The sequence below is a fragment of the Podarcis melisellensis genome, assembly GCF_964234715.1.
Source record: "Podarcis melisellensis genome assembly, chromosome: 2".
In the NCBI taxonomy this organism is placed as follows: domain Eukaryota; kingdom Metazoa; phylum Chordata; class Lepidosauria; order Squamata; family Lacertidae; genus Podarcis; species Podarcis melisellensis.
In genome coordinates this window covers 99201581-99224503 of record NC_138529.1, presented here as the reverse complement: position 1 = coordinate 99224503, position 22923 = coordinate 99201581, and the positions used below count along the sequence as shown (strand labels likewise).

The window sequence follows — 22923 nt, the reverse complement described above, 5'->3', positions numbered from 1 at the left end:
GTAATACGATGCTTTCTTTGTGACAGTATCACATTACAGTTCCTTTAAAAAGCATTTCTCTTAGTTTTCTGGAATATCTTCAGTTCTGTTGATTTATATATTCTTGCTTTTGCTTGATAGTTGCATAAAATGGAATTCAACACTTCTAATACTGGAGTCTTGATGTATAGAGCTAAGCCTGTTTTAGTTGTGTTAATTTTGTTGTGATAACCAGCTTTATGTGCTTTTAAAAATAGACTGTTCTACCAAAAGCCTAAAGGGGTTGCTTTATGTAGCTGAAAGAAGCAGAACACATTTAAATGACAAAGATAATATTACAGAATGCTAGTCACAGTACAACCTACCCCCACCCCTTTACAATATGTATTTTCATGAAGCTCAGCTAAAAAGCTACTTTGGAATTGTTGGATAAGGAGCAGTTTTATAATATGAGCATATAAGATTTATGTGCTCCTTTAAAAGTAGGAGCATATAAATACCAGCCTCAGTTGAACGTTCCATGTTTTCTGTGTGGAGATACAGGTACAAAGTTTTGTAGAGAAATTGTACGAAGTGGCAATAGAATCAAGTTCACTTAATGACTCTGTTCGGCAAGAACAAGAAACCAGTTTCTAACTATAAAAACAAGTTTCTAACTATATAAATGAGCCTTCCCAAGGCACAGGCTCCCACACTCCTGTCCCCCTTTCTTATTCCTTTTCCATCATGCACCAAAGGAAGATATCAAAAGCTTTTACTTCTGCTTTTAAACTAATCACAGTTGCCTGTGACATTTAAACTAAGCGAACTGTGTTTTGTTTAAACTATAGCTAGTGAGTACAAGCCAGAACCCAATTGTGTCTTACAAAATTTATAGCTGTGGGGGGAAATGTAATGGCATTGTTGAAATCTCATTCATTATAGAATATTAATATATCTAGTACCAGGGTTTTGTGGGGAGTTTTGGGTCTGACTCACCTCAGCTTTAAATGCAGCTGCCAGCCTCTTTAAACTGGCTGCTTGATGAAGGGGTTAGTATTTTAGATTAAGAGTCACTAACCTGTAATTCTTCAGATGTTGCTGGACTTCCAACTCACATTATCCCTGACCATGCAGGGCTATCCAGCAGAATCTGGAGAGCCAAAGGGTTAGGCTCTCTTGTTTTATATTATCTAGGTGCTAAACTATTCAGTTGCTATCATTTAAGCAGCTTCTGCTCTGCTCTGCATGAGATTTGAAATTCCAAATGAAACCCCAGACCCACAGGTTCCCCAGCACTGAATCATAAGATAGAAATAAAATATCAGTAATGAAACAGGATGGCCATCATATAGATCTTGTAAAAAGGTCCAGTTACGGACGACTCTGGGGTTGCGGTGCTCATCTCGCTCTATAGGCCAAGGGAGCCAGCATTTGTCCACAGACAGTTTCCGTGTCATGTGGCAGCATGTCTAAGCTGCTTCTGGCGAACCAGAGCAGCGCACGGAAACGCCGTTTACCTTCCCTCCGGAGTGGTACCTATTTATCTACTTGCACTTTGATGTGCTTTTGAACTGCTAGGTTGGCAGGAGCAGGGACCGAGCAATGGGAGCTCACCCCGTTGCGGGGATTTGAACCACCAACCTTCTGATCAGCAAGCCCTAGGCTCTGTGGTTTAACCCACAGTGCCACCCGCATCCCTATAGCTATTGTAGCTTGTAGTAATTGTAAGAATTTTAACTTTCACCCTTAAAGAAAGAAAAGAATTATGGGTATTATATTTAGGAGAGTTTTGGCAGTGTTGGTATTTAGAATGAGTTTTTCCAAGCTCTGTTTTGGCAGGTATAGCACTTCTGTTTCAGTCGTGTAGATAAGAGCAGATTCTTTAGAAAGAGTGACTCACCAAAGGCTACCCACTGAACTCGTTATTCTTGTTCTTGTTTTAGATTTGTAATAAACCTCATTCCAGAAAATTAGGGCAGATAACAGAATGTTAAAATCTTATGGCAAAGCCAACCAGATAAAATAAAATTGACAACTTAATATTAAAACTTCATCTATATATCAGCTTAATTCCTACCACTCAGGCCTAGTTCAAATAAAATACTTTATTGGAAGAGATGATTTAATTGGCTCCAGTATATTTTTGGAGGAAGGGGATTTTGCAGATGAGGGCAGCCTTGCTTCCAAATGCATTGCATAGAAAGTATTTTAAGATAATGATTGGCCTTTATAATGACCTTGTCTCTTTAACGCCAATACAACTTTGTACCTACAATTGATTAGAAAGTGGGGCAGAGCTTCCTATATGTATTCTGCTTTCTAGCTTAATAATTTAAAATCCCCAAAACTATTTTCAATAGTTTTATTAGGCAGGTAGAATGTTTTAAATAGCAATCCTAACCAGTGATGTGGGCCATAAAATTTTCTCCCACAGAATTTTCCCCTGCAGATTTTTTTATTTTATTTCATAGGTTTATTAGTAGCAATTAATGGACAATAACTACAAATATAATATTAGGGAGGTTTGATGGTTTCAGAGTTGTAATTAATGATTTTCAATTGATTATCCTAACAAGTACGTGAGTCAGCTTTTTTGGATCACGAAATGTATTAGTGTATTAACAGCTTTCAGTGTCTTTGGTTTTTCCATCCTTGAAATTTAAACTACATGAATGAAGTACAAGCAGTGGTCTTCACTTTGCTTTTACAGTATTCCCATTAAAAATCTACATAAAATAACATTTAAATCACATTAGGTGTGCTTCAATTTTATACCTCCAGTATTTTGGATCAAATACTTGTGGTGAACAGAGACAAAAAATTAACACGGCTCACTTTTATACCTCGGTTTTCTAAATACAGGTAAAATAAACATGCCAAATTAGATCACTCTCTAGGGTATCCAAAACTTTTCTGATGCAAATTTGCCCGGAAAATCCACATCACTAATCCTAACCCCCTGATAGTTGCTGCTAGAACAGGTGGGATATAGTAACAGCTGCAGAAACCATAGCAGATGGCATACCAGTTGCTGGTACAGGGCCCTAAAACAGGGTGCCTGGGGGCAGGACACCCCGTGCCCGGGATCCATTGGATCCTAAGCAACTCAATTCCTCTTCAAGGGACCTGGTATGGATCCCTCAGCTGTGCCACCTTGGAGTCGGTGCAGCAAAACAAAACAAAACACTGTCTTCTGCTCTGGCCACCACAGGTGGCCAGAGCTACAGATGCAGTGCCCAATTTCCTAATCTGCTCCAATCCCACTGTTCCTGGCCAGGGAGCTAGGATTCCACTTTTTATTTTGCATGCTTTTATTTTATTCTGGAAGTTAACTTTTGGATTTTTATCCCACACTGTCCCAAATCCTCAGGTGGATCATAATATTTTAACAAAATCCAAGTAACCTGACTTCTTAAGATTCTTCTTTAGAGCTGTCTGTCTGCTATGATAGCTAGAACTTCACAGGCTCCCTGGGTATTTCCCCACTTGTGGCAGCTTTAGTAGATTATTGCCTTAAAAATATAACACAGTGGTAGAACTGATAGCCCCACCAAAATAATTAAGTATCCCTTTCTCCCCAGTGTTAGCTGAAATGTACCCCTTAAAAGCCAATTTAGATGAGATCAAACAAATCTTTATGGAAGGCCCTCAAGTAAGAAAGAGTTCTATAGTAGCATAATTACTTACCAAGAATGTTTAAGAGATTGTTGTGGGACATGGGGAAGGAAATAGTTTTTTTTATTTTCTATTTATTTAAATGTTTGTCCCAACCTTTCAGTTATGAGTTCAACGGAGTTCTTAGGTTGTCTTGAATGTAGGTACTGCACTGGAATATAGGTACTGCACTGATACTGCAGGTATGCTCACACACCTGCCTAGATTTAGAAATAGAACTACATCAGGTACTTTTACACACCATTCTCTTGGCTTAACATGTTGTTAAAAGTGAATTTAATCATTATATGATTTCATACCACAAGGAGATGGTGGAAATACAGTACCAACTTTGGAATGCTTGTGAAATACATCCCCAAATACTCATTTGAATCTTGAATTTTCGAGCATAGTCATGTAGAATGCATTGGTGTAGTCCTACACTTAGTTTAAGAGATACATTTGTGTGAACATTTCTGCTCCCCAAATACTTTTGTACAGTAGCTTGTATCAGGATTTGTTAACCGGGAGCCGTATCCCACAATAGGAAGCCAATATTTGTACTCATGTACTTTGCACTATTGTCGTGACAGTGAGCAAAGAGTAGTTTGTAAATGAGTCATGAAAACCAGTGAATTGAAAACTCTAGGCCTTCCTGTTAATCCTTCTTCCTGGAGCTTCTCTCAGATTTTTCTTTGAAACAGAAACTTGGACTCCTGACAGACATATTTGATTCAAGAAGTTGGTGTGCTTCCTTCCTTTGGGTTTCTAATTTAATCACCTTCATTTTGGGGAAGCTTCTCAACAAAACAAAAAAGAATTGATAGCATGTATATCCAGATAGCACTACAACGGGGATGAAGAACATGTGGCCCTCCAAATGTTGTTGGACTTCGGCTCCCATCAGCCTCAGTCTTCATGGCTAGTCATGAAAGATGACAATAGTTGTAGCCCAACAACATTTGGAGGGGTCACAGTTTCCTCACCCCTGCTCTGTAAGCTTAAAGGATATTGGGAAGGCCTGGTGGCGCTGTAGGTTAAACCACAGAGCCTAGGACTTGCCAATCAGAAGGTTGGCGGTTTGAATCCCTGTGAGGGGGTGAGCTCCCGTTGTTCAGTACCAACTCCTGCCCACCTAGCAGTTCTAAAGCACGTCAAAGTGCAAGTAGGTAAATAGGTACCGCTCCGGCGGGAAGGTAAACGGCGCTTCCGGGCGCTGCTCTGGTTCGCTAGAAGCGGCTTAGTCATGCTGGCCACATGACCTGGAAGCTGTACGCCGGCTCCCTCGGCCAATAAAGCGAGATGAGTGCCGCAACCCCAGAGTCAGTCACGACTGGACCTAATGGTCAGGGGCCCCTTTACCTTTTATACAGTGGTACCTCTGGTTACATACGCTTCAGGTTACAGACTCCGCTAACCCAGAATTATTACCTTGGGTTAAGAACTTTGCTTCAGGATGAGAACAGAAATCATGCTCCGGCGGCGTGGCGGCAGCAGGAGGCCCCAATAGCTAAAATGGTGCTTCAGGTTAAGAACAGTTTCAGGTTACGAACAATCTCCAAAACGAATTAAGTACTTAACCCAAGGTACCACTGTACTGTTATGTTTTTGGTTCTCCTTCCCTTCTCCTCAGGCAGGCCTGTTTCCATACATTGCTTTTTCTTCAAGTTGCTGAATGTTGCACACACCCCCCCCCCCCGACCAGTTCTTTGCTTCCCTACACAGGCATGTCAGATTCCATATCTGACAAGTGGGTTTCTCAGGTGCTGTTAGTGTATTTATAATCTTTATTTTCTACCATTTGTTTTAGTACTCCCCCAAACTATATCAGAGAACTAACTTTTAAAAATAAAATTTGATTGATTTAAGAGAGAACCATTCTCCCTTTCATTAACTTCTTTTTCTTGCACTATATAACATGTGAAACTGGCTCCCCACTTGCAACCCCTCAAAAAGAGAAAGAAAAATCAGTTTCTGAACTGACTTTATTCCTAGTTTGACTTGACAGTCCGTAATCTTGTCCATTGAAGTGATGAATTGATCTTTCTGCTGCCACTCTTCTCCTACTGGAAACTGATGGATTCATGGCATGTTGAAAGAATGTTTCAGTAGTAGAATAGTATATCACCAGCCAGCCTAAGGTGACATCTTAACATGCAAAATAGCTGCCAGAAGTGGACAACAAAATTAAGCATGCATGCTCTCTCTCTCACCCACACAAACACACCCACACACCCACACTCACACACCAGCTTTACTAGTAATGATGTTACGTGAGCCATAGAGCAATAACTGAGCAGTATTGCGGCGGGCAGGGGTATCAGTTCAGAATCAGCATCTTTAGGCCCCTTTCCTTATATATTTCAGTTGCAGAGTCAAATAATAGTGATTAAATGGGCCTCAAGTGGACTCTGAAAATAGTATTATTCCACTGGACTTTTATTTTTACCTAGGGCCTCAACTGATTCACAGTGCAATCCTGCAGATGCCTACTAAGAAGTAAGCCTTTCTGAGTCCAGTAGGATTTACTTCTAGATAAATGGGTGTAGGATTGCAGCCCTACTCTCCTAATTCTATTGCTGTTTGTTTTTATTGTACCTCTTTCAAGCTTCCTTGAGTTAGCATGTGCCTAGAAAACCAGGATACAAAAAACCTGTTGATTTGGTATGATGGAGCACAAGCTAGTTTCATTTCATGTTGTAGTAGCTAATGCAACCATTATGTTACACTTGCCACATCTGTCTATTTTGATGTTTGCTTTCTTTTCTCTTGTGCTTACGCCTCGTTTCACAACAAAGAATGGTGTTATGACAGAACAGGGCTTGAAAATTCTACTTAAGCATTAATTGACCAAAAAAACACACAAAAAACCAACCCAATAACTTTGTTTAGCATGAGCCCAAGTATGGAAGTCCTCTGACTTCCTTCATTCTACCAAAAATGCCTAGTTACATTTCTATCAGCATTACATGTACAACTTGTTAGTTTCTCAAATCTGATTTTCACAGAGCACTTATATGAGCAGTAATTGCTCAGCTGGATTTCCACAGGCATTTTCACGAGCACAAGCCCTTTCTAATGACTTTGATTAGTTGTGATAAAGAAGAGCAGATAGCTATGCCCTAACAATTAAGTCTTAAGGCGTCATTTCCTCATGAAGGAGCCTGTGACTGATTGGCAGATTCTGAAAGCCTGTCCTGCTATACCTTGACACAGCAAATAACCCTCATCTGGAAGTTCAAAAAGATGTGAGTGCTTGTCATTCTTTACAGGTGAAATATGTTTATTACAGCCATAGTTCTGAAAGTAGGAGGTGTAGTAGCTGTCTTGAGCCCTCCCATCCTCTTGATTGATTGCATTTTATCTAAAATTTATAGCCTACTCAGGGACTCAAAATGGTCTACTTACACTTTTACAGTTCACATTAAGAAACAAATGAGATTCTGGAAGGACTTGCTTTCTACCTAAGGATCCAAAATGATGGCTGCCCTTGGTATTCTGATTTCCACTGATTCTCCCACATGTCTTCTGGATTTGAGTGAGGGCCTGGACTGGGTTTTCCCCAGGGTTTGTAAACACTTTGAAGCAGTGATGTGGATGCTTGCTGTTTCTTAGTGTTGCAAAAGCCTGGTGAAAAGTGGAAGAAATTTTCTGGCTTTCCCATCTTTGATAAAGTAAAAGACATTGCCTCCGCCGCCGCCCCCCCCCCACCCCTGCAAGTTCTCTGCTACATGCAAAAACCTTTGGATAAGTGAAGGGTTCTCTCATCTTGTGCTGGACGTCCAGGGCCAAAGGCTGCCAGAAATAGGCTGGCCACTTGCATTTGTGCAATTCCTATGTACATGTATCTGAGAACGTTACTTGCCTTCAACTCAGTATAATATTTTATTCAATTTTGACGAAAAAGGAAAGTCTGTGTGGTCCAAAGGTGTGCAGAGTGTTGTTGTTATTCATTTATTTCCTGCCCTTCTCCCTGAGTTCTCAAGGTGGGTTACAGCACAGCAATTTAAAATACAAAATTAAAAGCAATTTAAAACAACTCAGTCACAAAAATAAGGCAGGACCATACATCGCAAGTGTCAAAGGCTAGGGGGAAAAGGTGGTCTTTGATAGATACTTAGGCACACTAGGCTTTTAAATACTGTCTGATTCCCTTTCTAAGTTATGTCTATCGCCTTTTCATTCTTGCTACAGGTGAGGTAAGCTGTTCTGCAAAATATTAGAGTTGTAAGAGGAAAGTACCTCTTAGTGAGACTGAGAGGCAAACTGCCCTGTTCATGACCATGTAATTGTCCCTAGTTTCTCTCCAAATGATGTTTTACATAATTTGTGCAACAGGCAGCTGTGAACTCAGGGTGGGATATATACAACTGTGCTCTGCTGTTTGTTGAAGGCTCCCCCTGCCCCCTCATTTCCTGCAGGAGTGTCCCATGAGCAGAACTCCACTCATGGTTAGTCTGGATCCAACCCAGTATTTTATTTGAGGGCGGAGCTGTAGAAGAATACAGTTTATTTAGTATGTTATGCACATTTTCTTATTTATGACCAAAAGCAGACGAAATCCAAGGGATGTGTATAACAACCAGTATTCACCTAAGCAGCAAGATGAACATCAGCATTGGGGAATATATTCCTTACTTGCATAGAAAATGTTTCCATAATATGTTGTTGTTTATTAAATTTGTATGCGCCCTTCATCCAAAGGGCCCTGGGCAGTTCACAACAGAAAAATACGAAATAACAATACAAAATACATAATAAAACAAAAAGAAACCAATAACCAGCTTCCCACAAACACATTTTTAAAAGCCATCGACTGTTAATCAGCCAAACACCCTGTTGAAGAGGAACATTTTCACCCAGCGCCTGAAGGTATAATGAAAGTGCCAGGCAAGCTTCCCTGGGGAGAGCATTTCTCAAATGGGGACCCACCACAGAAAAGGCCCATTCTTGTGTTGCCATCCTCTAGACTTCTAGTGGGGGAGGGACATGAAGAAGGATCTCAGATGATAATTGCAGAGTCCGGGTTGGTTCATAATGGGGAGAGAAGTTAAGTGGGCTCTTTCATTTCCTGCCCCGCAACACTCAGCATTCTGTGGCGACTTACACTCAGTGCTCATTGGAGTGTTTTTGCGGTTCCCCCTCCTTGCTCAATATTTGTACTTTTAGCAAACCTTCAAGTTGTTACAGGCCTATAATGATAACCTCTCGCTTGTTTGTGGATAGCACTGTTTTGACTACATAAGTGTCAGTACACTTGTCTAACACTGAAAATTGCACTTTCTCCATCATTCTCTAACCACCCCATCTTCCCTAGTTCTCTTGACCGCATTAGCTGAACTGCTGTACAGTTAAACCTCGGCTCCCGAACGGTTCCATTTTCAAATGATTTGGTTCCCGAACACTGAAAACCCAGAAGTAAATGCTCCAGTTTTCAAACATTTTTCGGAAGCCGAACGCCTGACGCAGCTTACGCTTGAGTGCAGGAAGTTCCTGCAGCCAATCGGAAGCTGCAATTTGGTTGTTGAATATTTCAAAAGCTGTACTGTCAAAATGGTACTAGACAGTCTTTGTCCAGTGGCTGAGTGTTAATAGGGACCTGGAACACTTTAGAGGGGGGGGCTAACCTGTGGCCAGCAAGAGGTTATGCTGAACTACTGTTCCCATCAGCTTCAGCAAACATAGCCAATGGTCAGGGTTGATGAGAGTTCTAGTTCAGCATAGCATCCAGAGTGCCACAGATAAGCCACCACTGCTTTAGAATTTGCTTGTGGACCTTGAAATTCAGTGTTTGTTGAACTTGAGACACCTCATCATCCCATACATTAGTAACGTACACTGACTGAACAGATACTGTATGCATGTGATTACTGGGCTTCCAGCAACTTAATTAAATAATGAGCTAGCAAAAAAGTTGTAACTTAAACCCAAACATTTAAAAGCTTATGAGCCTATGGTATTAATGAAAATACTGTATATTTAGAATGGTGTATGGTTCTTCTTCGACAGCAGGTTTTTTTTACAGGAGGTGATCAAAGGCTCAGTAGGTGCCTCATCTGTTTCATTACATATTCGTTATACTTTGTAGTCATCACTGCTTGAAATAGCCTCCGCACAGTGATTATTCCACACAGTGACTACTCCACACAGCAACTTCAGTGTGTGGAGCAGTTTTGCTATTGCTCCTTCAGTTGACGCTCCTGTAACATGTGGCTGTGGCAAGGACATTCTCCATGCCATTGAGCCATCTATGTGGCAAACTGTCATAGTGTTCATGCTTTATAAAACTTCAGTGTAGATTCAGTTACATTTAGCCTCGTGATAACTAATAACAATATAGTCAGTTAGCTGTATTGCTATATTATTCTTGAAAATAGAAAAATCTACATGGCGGTTACTCTTTAAGATAATCTAGCATTATTTACCAGATAAACTTTGTTTCATATAATTAATAGTCAATGATTCTTCAGTAAGCACAGTATTCTGCCAACTGTCTCTTAAGACCATTTGGGGTGTGTAATAAGAAAAGCCTATCAGATGCCAGTAGAAAAATTGGCAATGAATATCTTTCCTGTCTTGCCAAGGAGACATTCTCCCGCTCCCAAGTGTAAATAAAACACTACTGGTACAAAGAGCTGACATACAGCCTTTCATATCTTTTTTGCAACAGATAATATAGAAAAAATAATTTGTATTTTTGTGCCAGTAAGGTGCATTCCTCTGTATTTTTTGTTTGACAGTAAGCCCCATTGAACACAGAGATTACGAGTTTTCCAGTAAATACAGGATTTGGCTGTATGAGTTGTATCCAGCTACTCAGAGTAGACTCATTGAAATTTATGCATCTTAATGAGTCATCGTCATCAATTTCAACATATCTACTCTGAGTAGGACCTAGTTGGAAACAGCCCTCTGCCCCACTGAATTACTTCTGAGGAAACCTGTGTAAGATTAATCTTTATGGCTATGTACTTACATAGACGTAAATTCTATAGAAATCAGAAATCACTTTCACTTTCACAAATACACAGTAGACGTGTATATTGATGATTACAAAGGGTATGTAATGCTTATGATAATATATTATCACAAAGTTTGGTCATGATTTGGGTGTATAAGGCATGAACGTGGTTTTGAAATACAGAGCGTGTTGAATAAGCAGCACATATTGCCTGGTGTGCTAAATTTGTTACTAAAAAGAGCATTTCAGCACATGCATTTTACATCTGAATATCTTATTGGTTCATGATGTGTGGTTTTTAGCATTCTCAGGATAGACCTATTTTTTTTAAAAAAAATGCCTACTATTTTCTAAAATGTAAGTGGGACCTGCAGTTAGATGTTGCAATATATCCTGATCCACATCAAATGCTTCTGTTCAGTACTTCAGACAGCAAACCTCTAGGAGGTGATAAGCTTTTAAGCCAATTCCCTCCCACCCCCCAAGTAACACTCTTTTTGAACTGAACTCACCAAGCTATAGCTCTTGGAGACCACTAGATCTACATTAGGACTTTGGTTTTTTTTAGTATTTAGTTTTTCACTTCTACGGGGCCAGGGAGTCCCCTAATAATTTAGAAACCACTACCTTATTTGTGGGTGGCCCAGTTTTATTTTCAAATAGTTAGGTGCTCAGTCTGCTGAGTATACTCTCAGTATCTATGTACGTATTGATGGGATTTTTGAATGACTGAGTACTGTATTTATGTGCCTTGAGTTCTTTTATACCAAAGTGTTTTGTGATCCACCCAAGTATGCTAAAATAAAATATTCTAAGGAAATTTGTGCAGATGCTGCAAAAAATTAATATACATTCCAAAAGCTGTGTAATGACAAACTCCTATAAAGAAGACGGTTGCTTGTAAAACCATTCTTGTCCTCACTGGAAGAAGTAAAACCTCTTGAATACTTGACGTAAGGATTAATATCACTAGATTTCACTTTGAGACAAAATTGCGAAGTTGCAAGCACAGTTCCTCTGAGGACAATGAAAGGGTTAAGCAGGGGTCTGAATAATATTTCTTCCTGATCATCTTTTAAAGCGGTTAACCTTTTATTTTAAGAAAGAGATCCCCCCCACACCCTTTTTCTGGCGCTTCTTTTCTTTAACTCACTAGCATTGGAGGTGGTGGGTGGGGTAAGGGCGAGGAGGGTGGGGGGGGGGATTGGCAATCTCGGTCTTCATTCATGCTTTTGACAGATAATAAAGCCCCGCTCTGGGAGTGCGCGGCGCCTCTTTCGACGAGGAAGTCGCCGTGCGCCGCATCCCATTGGCGCGCCGGAGCGGAGCGATTTAAATATTAAATGAGACCTTTTAAGGCAAGATCGGCGGATGACATTTGCGAGAGGAAGGTGTCCGCGGCAGCGCTGGGGGCGGGAGATGAGTTACATAGATGGGGTTAGTTTCCTGCTTGTTTCCTACTCAGCCTCCGTCCCTGTGCTTGACGTTGAAAACTTTTAAGGTGGGAGGGAGGCCAGAGGGAGGCGTCTGGCGTTAAGGTAGCCTCGAGAGGCGACGGGCTCCCGGGAGCGCCTAAAAAGAAAGAGTGCGGGGTTGAGCAGTGTGTGTCATGAGAGGAGATTTGGTGGGTTACGCGTTTGTGGAAACGAGACTCAATCGGGCGGTGAGGGGACGGCGAGTCGGGGGAGAGCTGCCTCCCGGGCTTCCTGGCTGTGCGGGAAAGGGCCCCTGTGCCTTTAAGAGCCTGCCTCTGCTTAAGGGGGAAGCGGCGGGGCGGGGGCCCGACTGGGATAATATGCGCGGAGCTTTGCGAGACTCCTAAAATTAACCGACTTCCTTTCGCTGAAGTTTCTGGAGTTCGCTGCGCCGCGCGGTCCAGCTCTAGGCCGCTTCCATGGCGCCCTCGGAACCGGCGCCCTGCGGGTCTCGCATTGGGCTGCTGGAAGGAAGCGCCTCGCGATCCCGGCTGTCGCCTCGGGATCCCCGATGACGACGATCGTGCTGGTCGTCGCGCTTCCTCGCCCTTTCCATAATAGGGGGAAAGGGGGAAAAAAGAAAAGCCCACTGGTTCGCTTCCCTGGGCCGATGATTATGAACCTGCAGCGGCGGGTTAATGGGAAACTGGAAACAAAGGCGGCGCGAGGCCTCTTGCTGGTGCCGCTTCTGCCCCTGCCAGCCTTGCGCCCGTAGTGGCAGCCCCCGTTCCGCCTGGCGAGAGGGGAATTCTGCCGGAGCTTCCTTAAGCGGCGGCGCCACCTTAAAGAGCCTGATGACTTTTCTCGTTACATTGTAGCAGCGGAAAGAATGTCGGCGCGGGCCGTGGCTGACGTCAGAGGGGAGCAACGCAGAGCGGCGGCGGCGGCCAGCAGGCAGCAGCGGCGGCCCCGGCACGGAGGCGGCGGCGGCGGAGGAGGAGGAGGCGGAGGCGAGATCGGCCCCGGCCCCGCCAGCACTGCTGCCGCGAGCACGACCCCAGCCACCAGCGCGGCAATGGCGACGGTCGGGGAGCGCAAGTCCTTGCCCAGCCCGGAGGCGATGCTGGGGCAGCCCTGGAGCCATTGGGTCGATGCTGCTAAACTTCACGGGAACGACGGTGAGAGGTGGATGGGGGAGGGAAGGACAGGAGAGGGGTCCGGCCCGGCAGCCAAGGGGTTAACCCAGCTGGTCGCCTGCAGGGACCGGGCGGGGGAGGCGCTCCAGTCTTCCTCTTGTCCCCGGAATCTGTCCCAGGCTCGGAGATAGGTGGGGAGTTGCGGTGATTGGCCAGGAAGAGCCAGGTTTCACCCGGAGCCAACTCCACCCTGCCGCTCTCCGAGGTTTATCTGCATGTGGGTAATCCTCAGTGTGCCTGTGACAGGCTGCTCTCCAATCCTTAGGTATGCTTCCTCAACTGAGAGCAGATTTAGGGTATGTTCTGCTCCTCATTTACCTGAGTAACCAAGAGAGCAGCTGCATGCTTCCAGGTATTTTGTTTCTGCTAAGGCCATTCCTATGTTGCAGTTTTTGTTTACAGGTGCTTTGAGCTGGACACACAAAAGCCACATCAAGCAAAAGACTTGAATGTGTTTACCACTCTCTGTTAGGAAGGCATTATTCTGAATATTTAAAGTTGTTTTATATAATAACTGTACATGGCTTCCTAATCAATGTGCTTTTTGCTTTTTTACATCTTACAATATGTGCTCACTTGTGTGTTCCTACAAGTCATTCCCATGACTAATAAGGTATTTGGGGGACTGACTTACATGTCTGCCTGTGAATGAAAATGGTCACATGGGAAGTGTTTCCAAATAAAAGTATATACAGGTGCATGCAACCCATTTATATATCAAATGATATGCATGGATCTTTTGAGGTTGTAGTGCATTCAGCTTTTATGTTTAGGGACTTGCTGCAATAGTGACTTATATCTGACGGTGAGAAGTTAAGTACGGTGGTACCTCGGTTTACGAACTTAATCCGTTCTGGAAGTCTGTTCTTAAACCAAAGCTGTTCTTAAACCGAGGTGCGCTTTCCCTAATGAGGCCTCCCGCTGTAGGTGCCCTTCCACCATTTGGCTTCCGTTCGTAGACCAAGGTAATGTTCGCTAACTGGGACACTACTTCTGGTTTTGCGGAGTTCATATGCCAAATAGTTTGTAAACAGGGCTGTTATTAAACTGAGGTACCACTGTATGTACTATGTTTAAGTAGGTGTCTGTGATTGGAGCTGTTTTTTCTACCTTACTTCTGTTTTGTCTACCAAATTAATTCACCCCTTCTTAGCTACCTTGCTTATGTGAGATGAGGGGAAAGAATGTGTTGTATACATTTGCAGCAAATATATTTTATAGCTATCCTTGGAACAAATGTTTCGTATTAACATTGGCAAAAACAGTGTCTAGCATGTCATTTGCTCCATAGTCACCATTCCACAAGGACTCCTTAAACTGAAGTTCTTATTTTTGTTTGTCACATAGGAGCAACCTTGGAAGAAAATTTCAAGGAATATGGGAAAAACCGAGAAGCGATGCGACTCTGTAGAGAAGGTGAGTCTGACGTGGAAAGGTCTTTCCATTCATAGAATGGTCAGTGAAATGGGCAGATGTAGGGTCTTGCAAAGGCCTATGTTTGCAAGCCAAATCTGTTTTAAACCTGAAATTAATATTTTGAGGTTATTGTAAGCTTGACCCAGTGGCTAGTTTTTGTCTAAAACCATTACCATATTTTCCTATGATTTATTGGCCGTTTTGCTGATGCATATATGTTGAATTTGATAACGTGGTCTCTGTTTCCCACCAGTTTAGCAATGCTTGTATCTCTCACTAAGTCATTAATATCATTTAGGATATTAGGATATATTTAAGTTCAGGGTCACTTCCCCTCTGGTCAGTTTCACGATTGATTTTTCTAGGGCATGATTGTTGAGGTTATTATTGGAAATTTTACCTCTTCATTGAGGCCAGTACGTGTATTTACTCAGTTTATGGCCTAGAGTTCACATGTAACACTAAGCCAGTGTAATGTGTCTTAGTATGAACAAGGAGATGTGTGGGCTCCTAGGGAAAAAAGTGTGGCTGCTTTGTTCCCCTTCTAGGCCTGATACTACTGTGCTGCTATCAGCCAAGTTGCAGTTCGGCTTAGTGTTATAACTGAACCTGGGCTTTGGGGTGGGAGCAGATTTAACCATGAGCAGTAAACCATAGAACAAACTTTGGCTGTAGCTCATGTTTTGTCAGGAGCAAAATAAACCATGAGTCTTGGTTCAGTTATAACACAAAGCCAAACTGTGGCTTAACTTTACAGGAGCATGGCACAAACAGGATTGGAGCAGGAGCAAAGTGGCCGCAATACAGTGGTACCTCAGGTTACATAAGCTTCAGGTTACATACACTTCAGGTTACAGACTCCGCTAACCCAGAAATAGTGCTTCAGGTTAAGAACTTTGCTTCAGGATGAGAACAGAAATTGTGTTCCGGCGGTGTGACAGCAGCAGGAGGCCCCATTAGCTAAAGTGGTGCTTCAGGTTAAGAACAGTTTCAGGTTAAGAACGGACCTCTGGAACGAATTAAGTACTTAACCCAAAGTACCACTGTATTCTCTCTGAGAACCTGCATGCTTGCTTGTTGTTAAGCTATGGTTTGGCTCCGCATTGAATGCAAATCAGGTCTCCATAAGGGTAATTAATGTCCATCACAACTGTAGTAATATCTCCTTTGCTTGTTCCTGATTTAATTGTCCATCTTGAGATCACACTTAGTACTTTGATCAGGGTTACAGTTGTTAGTACATTTTGAGTACTAAAATATTTTTCGGACCTGTTAAGTAATTTTGTGGTGTGTTATGCTGGAAGGGCAATTGTGATTAGTTTCAGAAATGTTTTACTTTGCAAGGACCGCTTAGTCAGGAGTGCTAATTTAAAGAACACTCATTTTTAAAAAATAGAAAATATGTATTTGATCAATAAAGCTAGATTTAACTATCAGAAAACTCGTATCTCAGCTAAAAAACACTTCAAAGAATCAAGTTGGAACCTATACAAGGCCACTTAAATGAATCGGGGTGAGGGAGATGTGCAGCAGCAGTACTTGGAGAACTAATTCAGTGTTCAAATCAACAGCCCACAAATTGCTAGTCCATGTGCTATTGGTTCTCCAACCCACAACATACCTATATTGGGGAGAGAGGAGACAGAATAGACTGGAGAGCTGTCCACCATCTAGCTCCCAGTGGTCCAGCTAAGGTGGCCTCTCCCTCCTCAAACTGCCTGCAAGAATTCTCAAAAACCTTCTTGCCCTGAGGGTATATTAAGGTTTTGAATTTTTTTAAAAAGTAAATATACTAATCATTGGGGATATATGGACGACTTGAAAGAAGCCAAGAACCAACAGTCCATCATTTTACATAAGCTTTACTTCTTGCCCTTTGTATCCTTGGCAAACCTATAGGGAGTAGCCTAGGCATGCTTTAATACAGTGTTTCCCAACCTTGGGCCTCCAGCTGTTTTTGGACTACAACTCCCATCATCCCTAGCAGCACAACTGAGGCCTCAGAGTTGGGAATATATTAAAACAAGGAAGTTGCCTACTACTGCAGCTGCTCTACAGTGTTAAGTAGTAATTGTGTATTCACAAAACAGTTGTTAATACAAACCCATGTAATTTGCACAGAATCTAACTATTGCTATACTGTGGCTTTGTTGTGTTTTCACAGTGGAGTGACAAAATAGCTTTGGTTGTTCAGGACTGGGAAACTAGATTGCTGCTAAAACCTCTAAACCAACCCTCCCCAAATTGGGCATTATTTCAAAGTTACCATCCAGACACAATTCGTACTTTTAAAAGTATATATTGTTCCTGTGTATGTGCTCACATTGTGTCAAGGCACTGGCCTTGATTCTGCAGAAGTTGTGTTGGAATGAATTGAGTGTGTGTGGGTTTTTTTTAAATGCCCCCCCCCCATTTTAAAAATGATATTCTTATACATTCACATCATTTTAAATTTCTACACTTCTGGGATTACTTAGAGCCCTCAAACTTCCCCCACCCCCACTTCCGGTTTCCAATTTCCCCCTATTTTTGCATCTAATTACATTTTTCTAATTCATTTTATCTCCTTTTTTACCTTAAATCATATTACATTATAAGTGTTATCACAATCCTCCTAACGATTTTAAGTCTCTACAGTGGTCTGTAAGCTATTCTATAATTTTTTTCCACTCTTGACTAAATTTTTTATCATCTTGGTGTCTGATCTTCACGGTCATCTTTGCCATTTTGACAAATATTTTTCACATTATAGGACACACTTTCCCCCCTCCAAAAATGAAGGAGAAATGTGTGTGTGCGTCCTATGGGGCGAATACAGGCTTTTGCTGAAGCCTGGAGAGCGAGAGGGGTCGGTGTGCACCAACCCCTCTCGCTCTCCAGGCTTCAGGAAGCTCTGCGCAACTCTTCGCAGCCCAGCGCCAAGCCGCGCCAGGCTCCAGAGGGTTGCACAGAGCTGCCTGCGCTCCCGGTCTTCCCGCAGCTCTGCGCAACCTTCGGGAGCCCGGTGGGAAGCCGTGCCGGGTTCCCAAAGGTTGCGCAGAGCTGCCTGCATTCCAAAGCCTCGGGCGCGCTGAAGAGCGTGCCCAGGCTTTGCTCAGCTCTCTGCAAGCCTGAGGAGACCAGCGCGGCTCCCTAGGCTTGCGGATAGCAGGCTGTTCTGGGGGCTGGGGTCGGGGGAAGCTCGGGCTTTCCCCCCCCCCCAAGGCACGGGGCTGGTGCGGGGAAATAATTTTTTTTCTTTATTCCCCCCCCCCAAAAAAAATCTAGGTGCGTCCTATAGGGCAGTGCGTCCTATGGGGTGAAAAATACGGTAGTTCATAATCTTGGTTATCCACTCTTCTTTGGTTGGAACTTTCTCTTCCTTCCACTTCTGGGCGAGTAGCATTCTTGCGGCTGTTGTCGCATACATAAATAGTCTTTTTAAATCTTTTGGTTTTTCATCTCCTGTTAACCCTAGTAAAAAAGGCTTCTGGTTTTTTGATGAAAGTTATCTTAAACATTTTCTTCAGGAATGAATTGAGTGTTAACTGTGTGATTAATTTCATTTGGCTTACTTGGGACATAAAAAAGATGCATATCCCTGCCCATAAACATACAGAACCTTATGGGAAATATATTAACATTTAGGTTGCCAGGAGCAGCCAGAGGGGGGTGAGCATCCGAGTTATTTTAGTCCTGGTTTAGTGTGGAATCTAATTTCTGCTACTTTCACAAGGTGGTCTTAGGAAAGTCCTTGCCTGTCAACCTCAGCTTCATGATGATGATAATAATAATAATAATAATAATAATAATAATAATAATAATAATAATAATAATAAATTTATTTATACCCCGCCCTCCCCGGCCGGAGCCGGGCTCATAGCGGCTAACATATGAATAATACAATATGTATAAAAACAAGCAATCAATAGATTAAAATGCATCCCAAAATTAATTCAGATAAATTAAAATTAAAACTGGACAAATGACAATCCTAAGATTAAAATTGAAAGTGGTTAATACTTGCCAGGACCAACTGTTTCCACTGATATTATAAGGACCTGTGAGCAGGCTGGGAAACCTCCTTCGTGCTTGTTCTTATACACAGAGAAAATGAGTCAGACTGAACCCTGACCAAAGGCCTGGCGGAACAGCTCTGTCTTTCAGGCCCTGTGGAAGGATGTCAAATCTTGCAGGGCCCTGGTCTCTTGTGAGAGAGCATTCCACCAGGCCGGGGCCATGACCGAAAAGGCCCTGGCTCTGGTCGAGGCCAGTCTAATCTCCTTGGGGCCCGGAAACTTCAGGGTGTTGTTATTTGCAGACCATAAGGTCCTCCATAGGGCATACCAGGAGAGGCAGTATGATGCCCAAGGTGCAGGGGACTGAACTGCCTTGCTTGGTTGCTGTAAGGATTATCTGAATAATATACATGCAGTACTGCAGTTTACATGCAGTAAACTGTCAGGATCGTAATGTGGCTACACTTGGAATACAGTGGTACCTCAGGTTAAGTACTTAATTCATTCTGGAGATCCGTTCTTAACCTGAAACTGTTCTTAACCTGAAGCACCACTTTAGCTAATGGGGCCTCCTGCTGCCGCTGCGCCACGGGAGCACAATTTCTGTTCTAATCCTGAAGCAAAGTTCTTAACCCGAGGTACTATTTCTGAGTTAATGGAGTCTGTAACCTGAAGCATCTGTAACCCGAGGTACCCCTGTACTGTGCACAGTTATTTCATTGCTTTTCAAAAATAAATAACTGTACAGCTAAAATGTACAAATTTGCTAAAAAGGGGCAACCAAAATTATTAGGGAATGGAGCTTTCTAGGTTAGAAGAAAGTTGAAAAATGTGGCAGGGGGAATGATCATAACTTAAATATCATATGAATGTTTTTATCCCCCTGAAAATACTAGAACTATGTATCCAATGAAAATGACTAGTGATTTAGGACTGACAAAGGGGGAGAACTACTTCACACAACAATTAATTTGTGGAATTGTCTGTCGCAACATGTGGTAATGACCACTAGCTTAGAAGATTTTAAAAGGGGGATTTGATACATTCATGATTGAGTACATAGTAACATGTGGTGTGTGGGAAGACCGCTTGCTTGAATGAATGGGTCCTTCATTGTGCTCATGTTCATTGGGTATATAATTTTACAGAAGTTTGTACATATGTCTGAGCTCTGGCCAGGGAACTGTCCCTGATACTACAGTACATGTAGGAAACTGGGTTTATGAGAAGCTGTAGTGCATATAATTGCTTTAACAACAAATTCCACTTCAGACAATTAAATAATTTTCAGAGGAGTTTAAAATAGTTTGCCTACTAGTAATAATTTTGAATTTATTGTAGTTTTTGCTGGCAAAATTTCTATTGTTATTGAGGAAATATTGTGCAGAGCTTTGTTGTCATCCTAACTGATGTATCCCATGTCCACTGCCGTCTCCTTACCAGCTGCAGTTAACTTTGTCTAAAGAATGAAAGCAGATTGACTTGTCATGGTGGTTGATTACTATGATTTTCATAGTTTGTTATAATTCATGTCAAAGTTAAATTAGTAGGCCCTGATCTATGCTTGACCATGTCAGTTTCTAGCATAACTGGACTATACCTTACATTTCTTTGATTATAACTAATTTGGAGGCTTAAACTTCTTTATTTTAATTGTGGAGTATCTATTTACATTTTTCATGTCCTGTGGTGTTTAGTCTTGTGGTATTGGAATACCCATTGATTATGGCAATCATATTCTCTCAAAAGTGCCCAGCCTTTTTTACCTTCTTTGCTTTTTCCTAAATGATTTTCCAGTTTGCTTTTTAAAAATAATTGAACAGTGAGAGAGAGAGAGAGCACTGAACCAACCTGCAAACAAAAAAGTAGTAGACATAACTTTTTCTTTTTTTTCCTTTCTTTAAAAATCCTTTGGCAGTTTCGTGACTTGTGTTTTCTTGTTTTGTCTATTCTTAATATCACCATATGAATTTTTTTTTTAGCATCCCTGGTGTCTTAGTAGTTTGAACCAGTTCTTAAATACTAGATTTTTTCACCATGCTATGAGCATCTTGAGACTAGATTGTTCCAGTTCTGTAATTTATATATATAAAAAACATATTGCAGTTTCCTTTTTATGAGAAATAATATTGGGAAATTAAAATTGGTGCACAGTGAATCATTTTTTCTGGTTGGACGTTTAGAGCATCATCGTCCCATAAGATAGACTGTTTGCTTACCAGTACAGATAAGATATGATTGTTTTATTGGCCATAACTAGATTGGGTCTCGCCCACTCTAATTACAGTGGCCCAATTTGGATGTTCTGGTAAACATAAACATGGATGTTCAGCATAAGATCAAGCTGCAGCTTCACCTGTGGTGCTACTGCAGGGAGGATTTTGGCAGCTTTCACTTTCTGTTTTATCAGATTAATTTGACAGATTTTTCTGAACTGGGGAGAGATGATTCCTTTCAGTAAAATCATGCTGATGTAGCCTTGGTGCAGTACAAACAGCTGTTGGGTTTGTAAGTTTTCATTTAAATGATAAACAGATTATATATCTTTCTCTTATATTTTCAGCCTTACCTTTAACTTTTTTTTTTACATTAAAAAGATAAATGTGTAAAAGGTCTTCAGCTACGTCAATACTACCTTCCTTGAAATCACATTGTGATTAGAAACAGGATGGTCCATCCAATGTCACTTTCCAGCTAGCTTGTTTTCCACTTTAGCTAGAAAGTGTTGGCAGTGTATTTTGGTGCTGCTCTAACATGGGGCAGAAGCATTGCAAGGTATTGCGTTCTTTCATTAGAGTTGAGGGTTCCCAGGGGAGATGGCTTAAAATAGCAGCAGCAAGTGAAGAATTAAAGGCAGGGTCGAAACACTCACATGTATTTTCAAAATATATGTATAGTTAAGTGTCAATAAGTGATCCCTGTTTGGCAACACTGCTTACAAAATTGGACCTTGGAACCTCTAGGTCAGAATTCTTTTTTTCTGCTTTCCTATCATTTTTCAACACAACACATTTGCAGGAGGAAAAGAAGTGGCTTCATAAAGCTCTGATTCCAGAAGATAACATATTGCTTTCGTAGTTTTTAAGAGATTGGAACATGACTTGGAACACTTGGAGTTGCCAGGACACTCTAGCTCACTCTAGCCTGCTGGACAACTTTGCTGTCATGTCAGGAGCTGCTTATCAAAATACTGTTTATCAAATGCATTTTTTTGATTATTATTATTTAATTAATTGCCTAACAAGTAGCATGAAGAAACCAATTCCCACCCATCCAACATAGAATAAGTCAATCAGCTGTATATTGGCACCTACCAACTGCATGCAGATGGTGAAATTTTCTTCAACGTTTCGGGTTCACATATTAAACTGCTAGTAGTTGTCTACTGTATGAGCATCCAGCAGTCCAAAGGTTATATGTGACCTTTTTAACAGGCGTGCCAGTCTGTCACTTTGCTCTGCTTTGCACTTGAAATTCTTAGAAAAGGATCTGATCTAAACACAAAGCGTGGAGCCTCTTACTTAGATTTGCTTGTCACAAATTAACGAGAACAAAGCTAGTCCTTGAACAAGAACAAACGAACAGAGTGTCCAATTGGCAGAGGGTAGCAGGGTAGAGATGGTGACCTGAAGCAGCTGGGATGCTGGAAGAATTCTGCATAGATGCAAATAATGCTATCTAAATCTGTAGTGACAGCATGTCTTCAGTCAAAGTATTCAGGTAATGGCTTGAAGTATTTCACCTTCAGTACAGATTATTTTTGTACAGTAGTAATATTGATGCTACAGTCAAGAGCCACATTTTAAACCTGGGAAACACAAGGAATTTCTGCTCAAGTGGCATTGCTTTTCATTACGAGATCCAGCGCTGCTCACCTAAAGCTGTCCTCTCCGTTGAAGTGAATGGAAAAGTCCTTTTAGAGTTTCATGTATATATTGCAGCCCAGTGATCACAAGGAATTGTAGGGTGTAGAACAGGGGTCAGAAGACTTTTCCACTGTCCCTCAGACCTTGTGTGGTGCCGGACTATATCTTGAAAAGGAAAGGAAGAACGAATTCCTATGCTCCACAAATAACCCAGAGATGCATTTTAAATAAAAGGACACATTCTACTCATGTAAAAACACGCTGATTCCCGGACCGTCCACACGCCGGATTGAGAAGGCGATTGGGCCGGATTCAGCCCCCATGCCTTAGTTTGCCTACCCATGGTGTAGAACTTATAAATTAAAGGCTTTTGCGGATGACATGGCCCTAACAACCTAATGTAAATCTAATGTAGAACAACCTAATGTAAGCATTCCCAAGGTTTTAGATGAATTT

The 22923-nt window shown here is 41.8% G+C and overlaps 2 protein-coding genes across 3 annotated transcripts in view; both read left to right on the top strand.

Moving 5' to 3' along the window:
• Window positions 1-22923, top strand: part of LOC309365078 (uncharacterized protein C3orf49) — a 160329-nt gene that overhangs the window by 39343 nt on the left and 98063 nt on the right. The gene's annotated exons all lie outside the window — the stretch shown is intronic.
• The window catches only part of ATXN7 (ataxin 7), a 94579-nt gene that overhangs the window by 17165 nt on the left and 54491 nt on the right, over window positions 1-22923 (top strand). Inside the window, exons 1-3 of one of the 2 annotated variants that reach the window (XM_081901636.1) lie at window positions 12048-12200; window positions 12870-13169; window positions 14535-14603. In XM_081901636.1, the coding sequence (XP_081757762.1) occupies window positions 12881-13169; window positions 14535-14603 (358 nt within the window). In that variant the 5' untranslated portion in view covers window positions 12048-12200; window positions 12870-12880. Of the gene's footprint in view, window positions 1-12047; window positions 12201-12869; window positions 13170-14534; window positions 14604-22923 lie in introns of those variants that run through there. The other variant, XM_081901635.1, reaches the window with a different exon arrangement.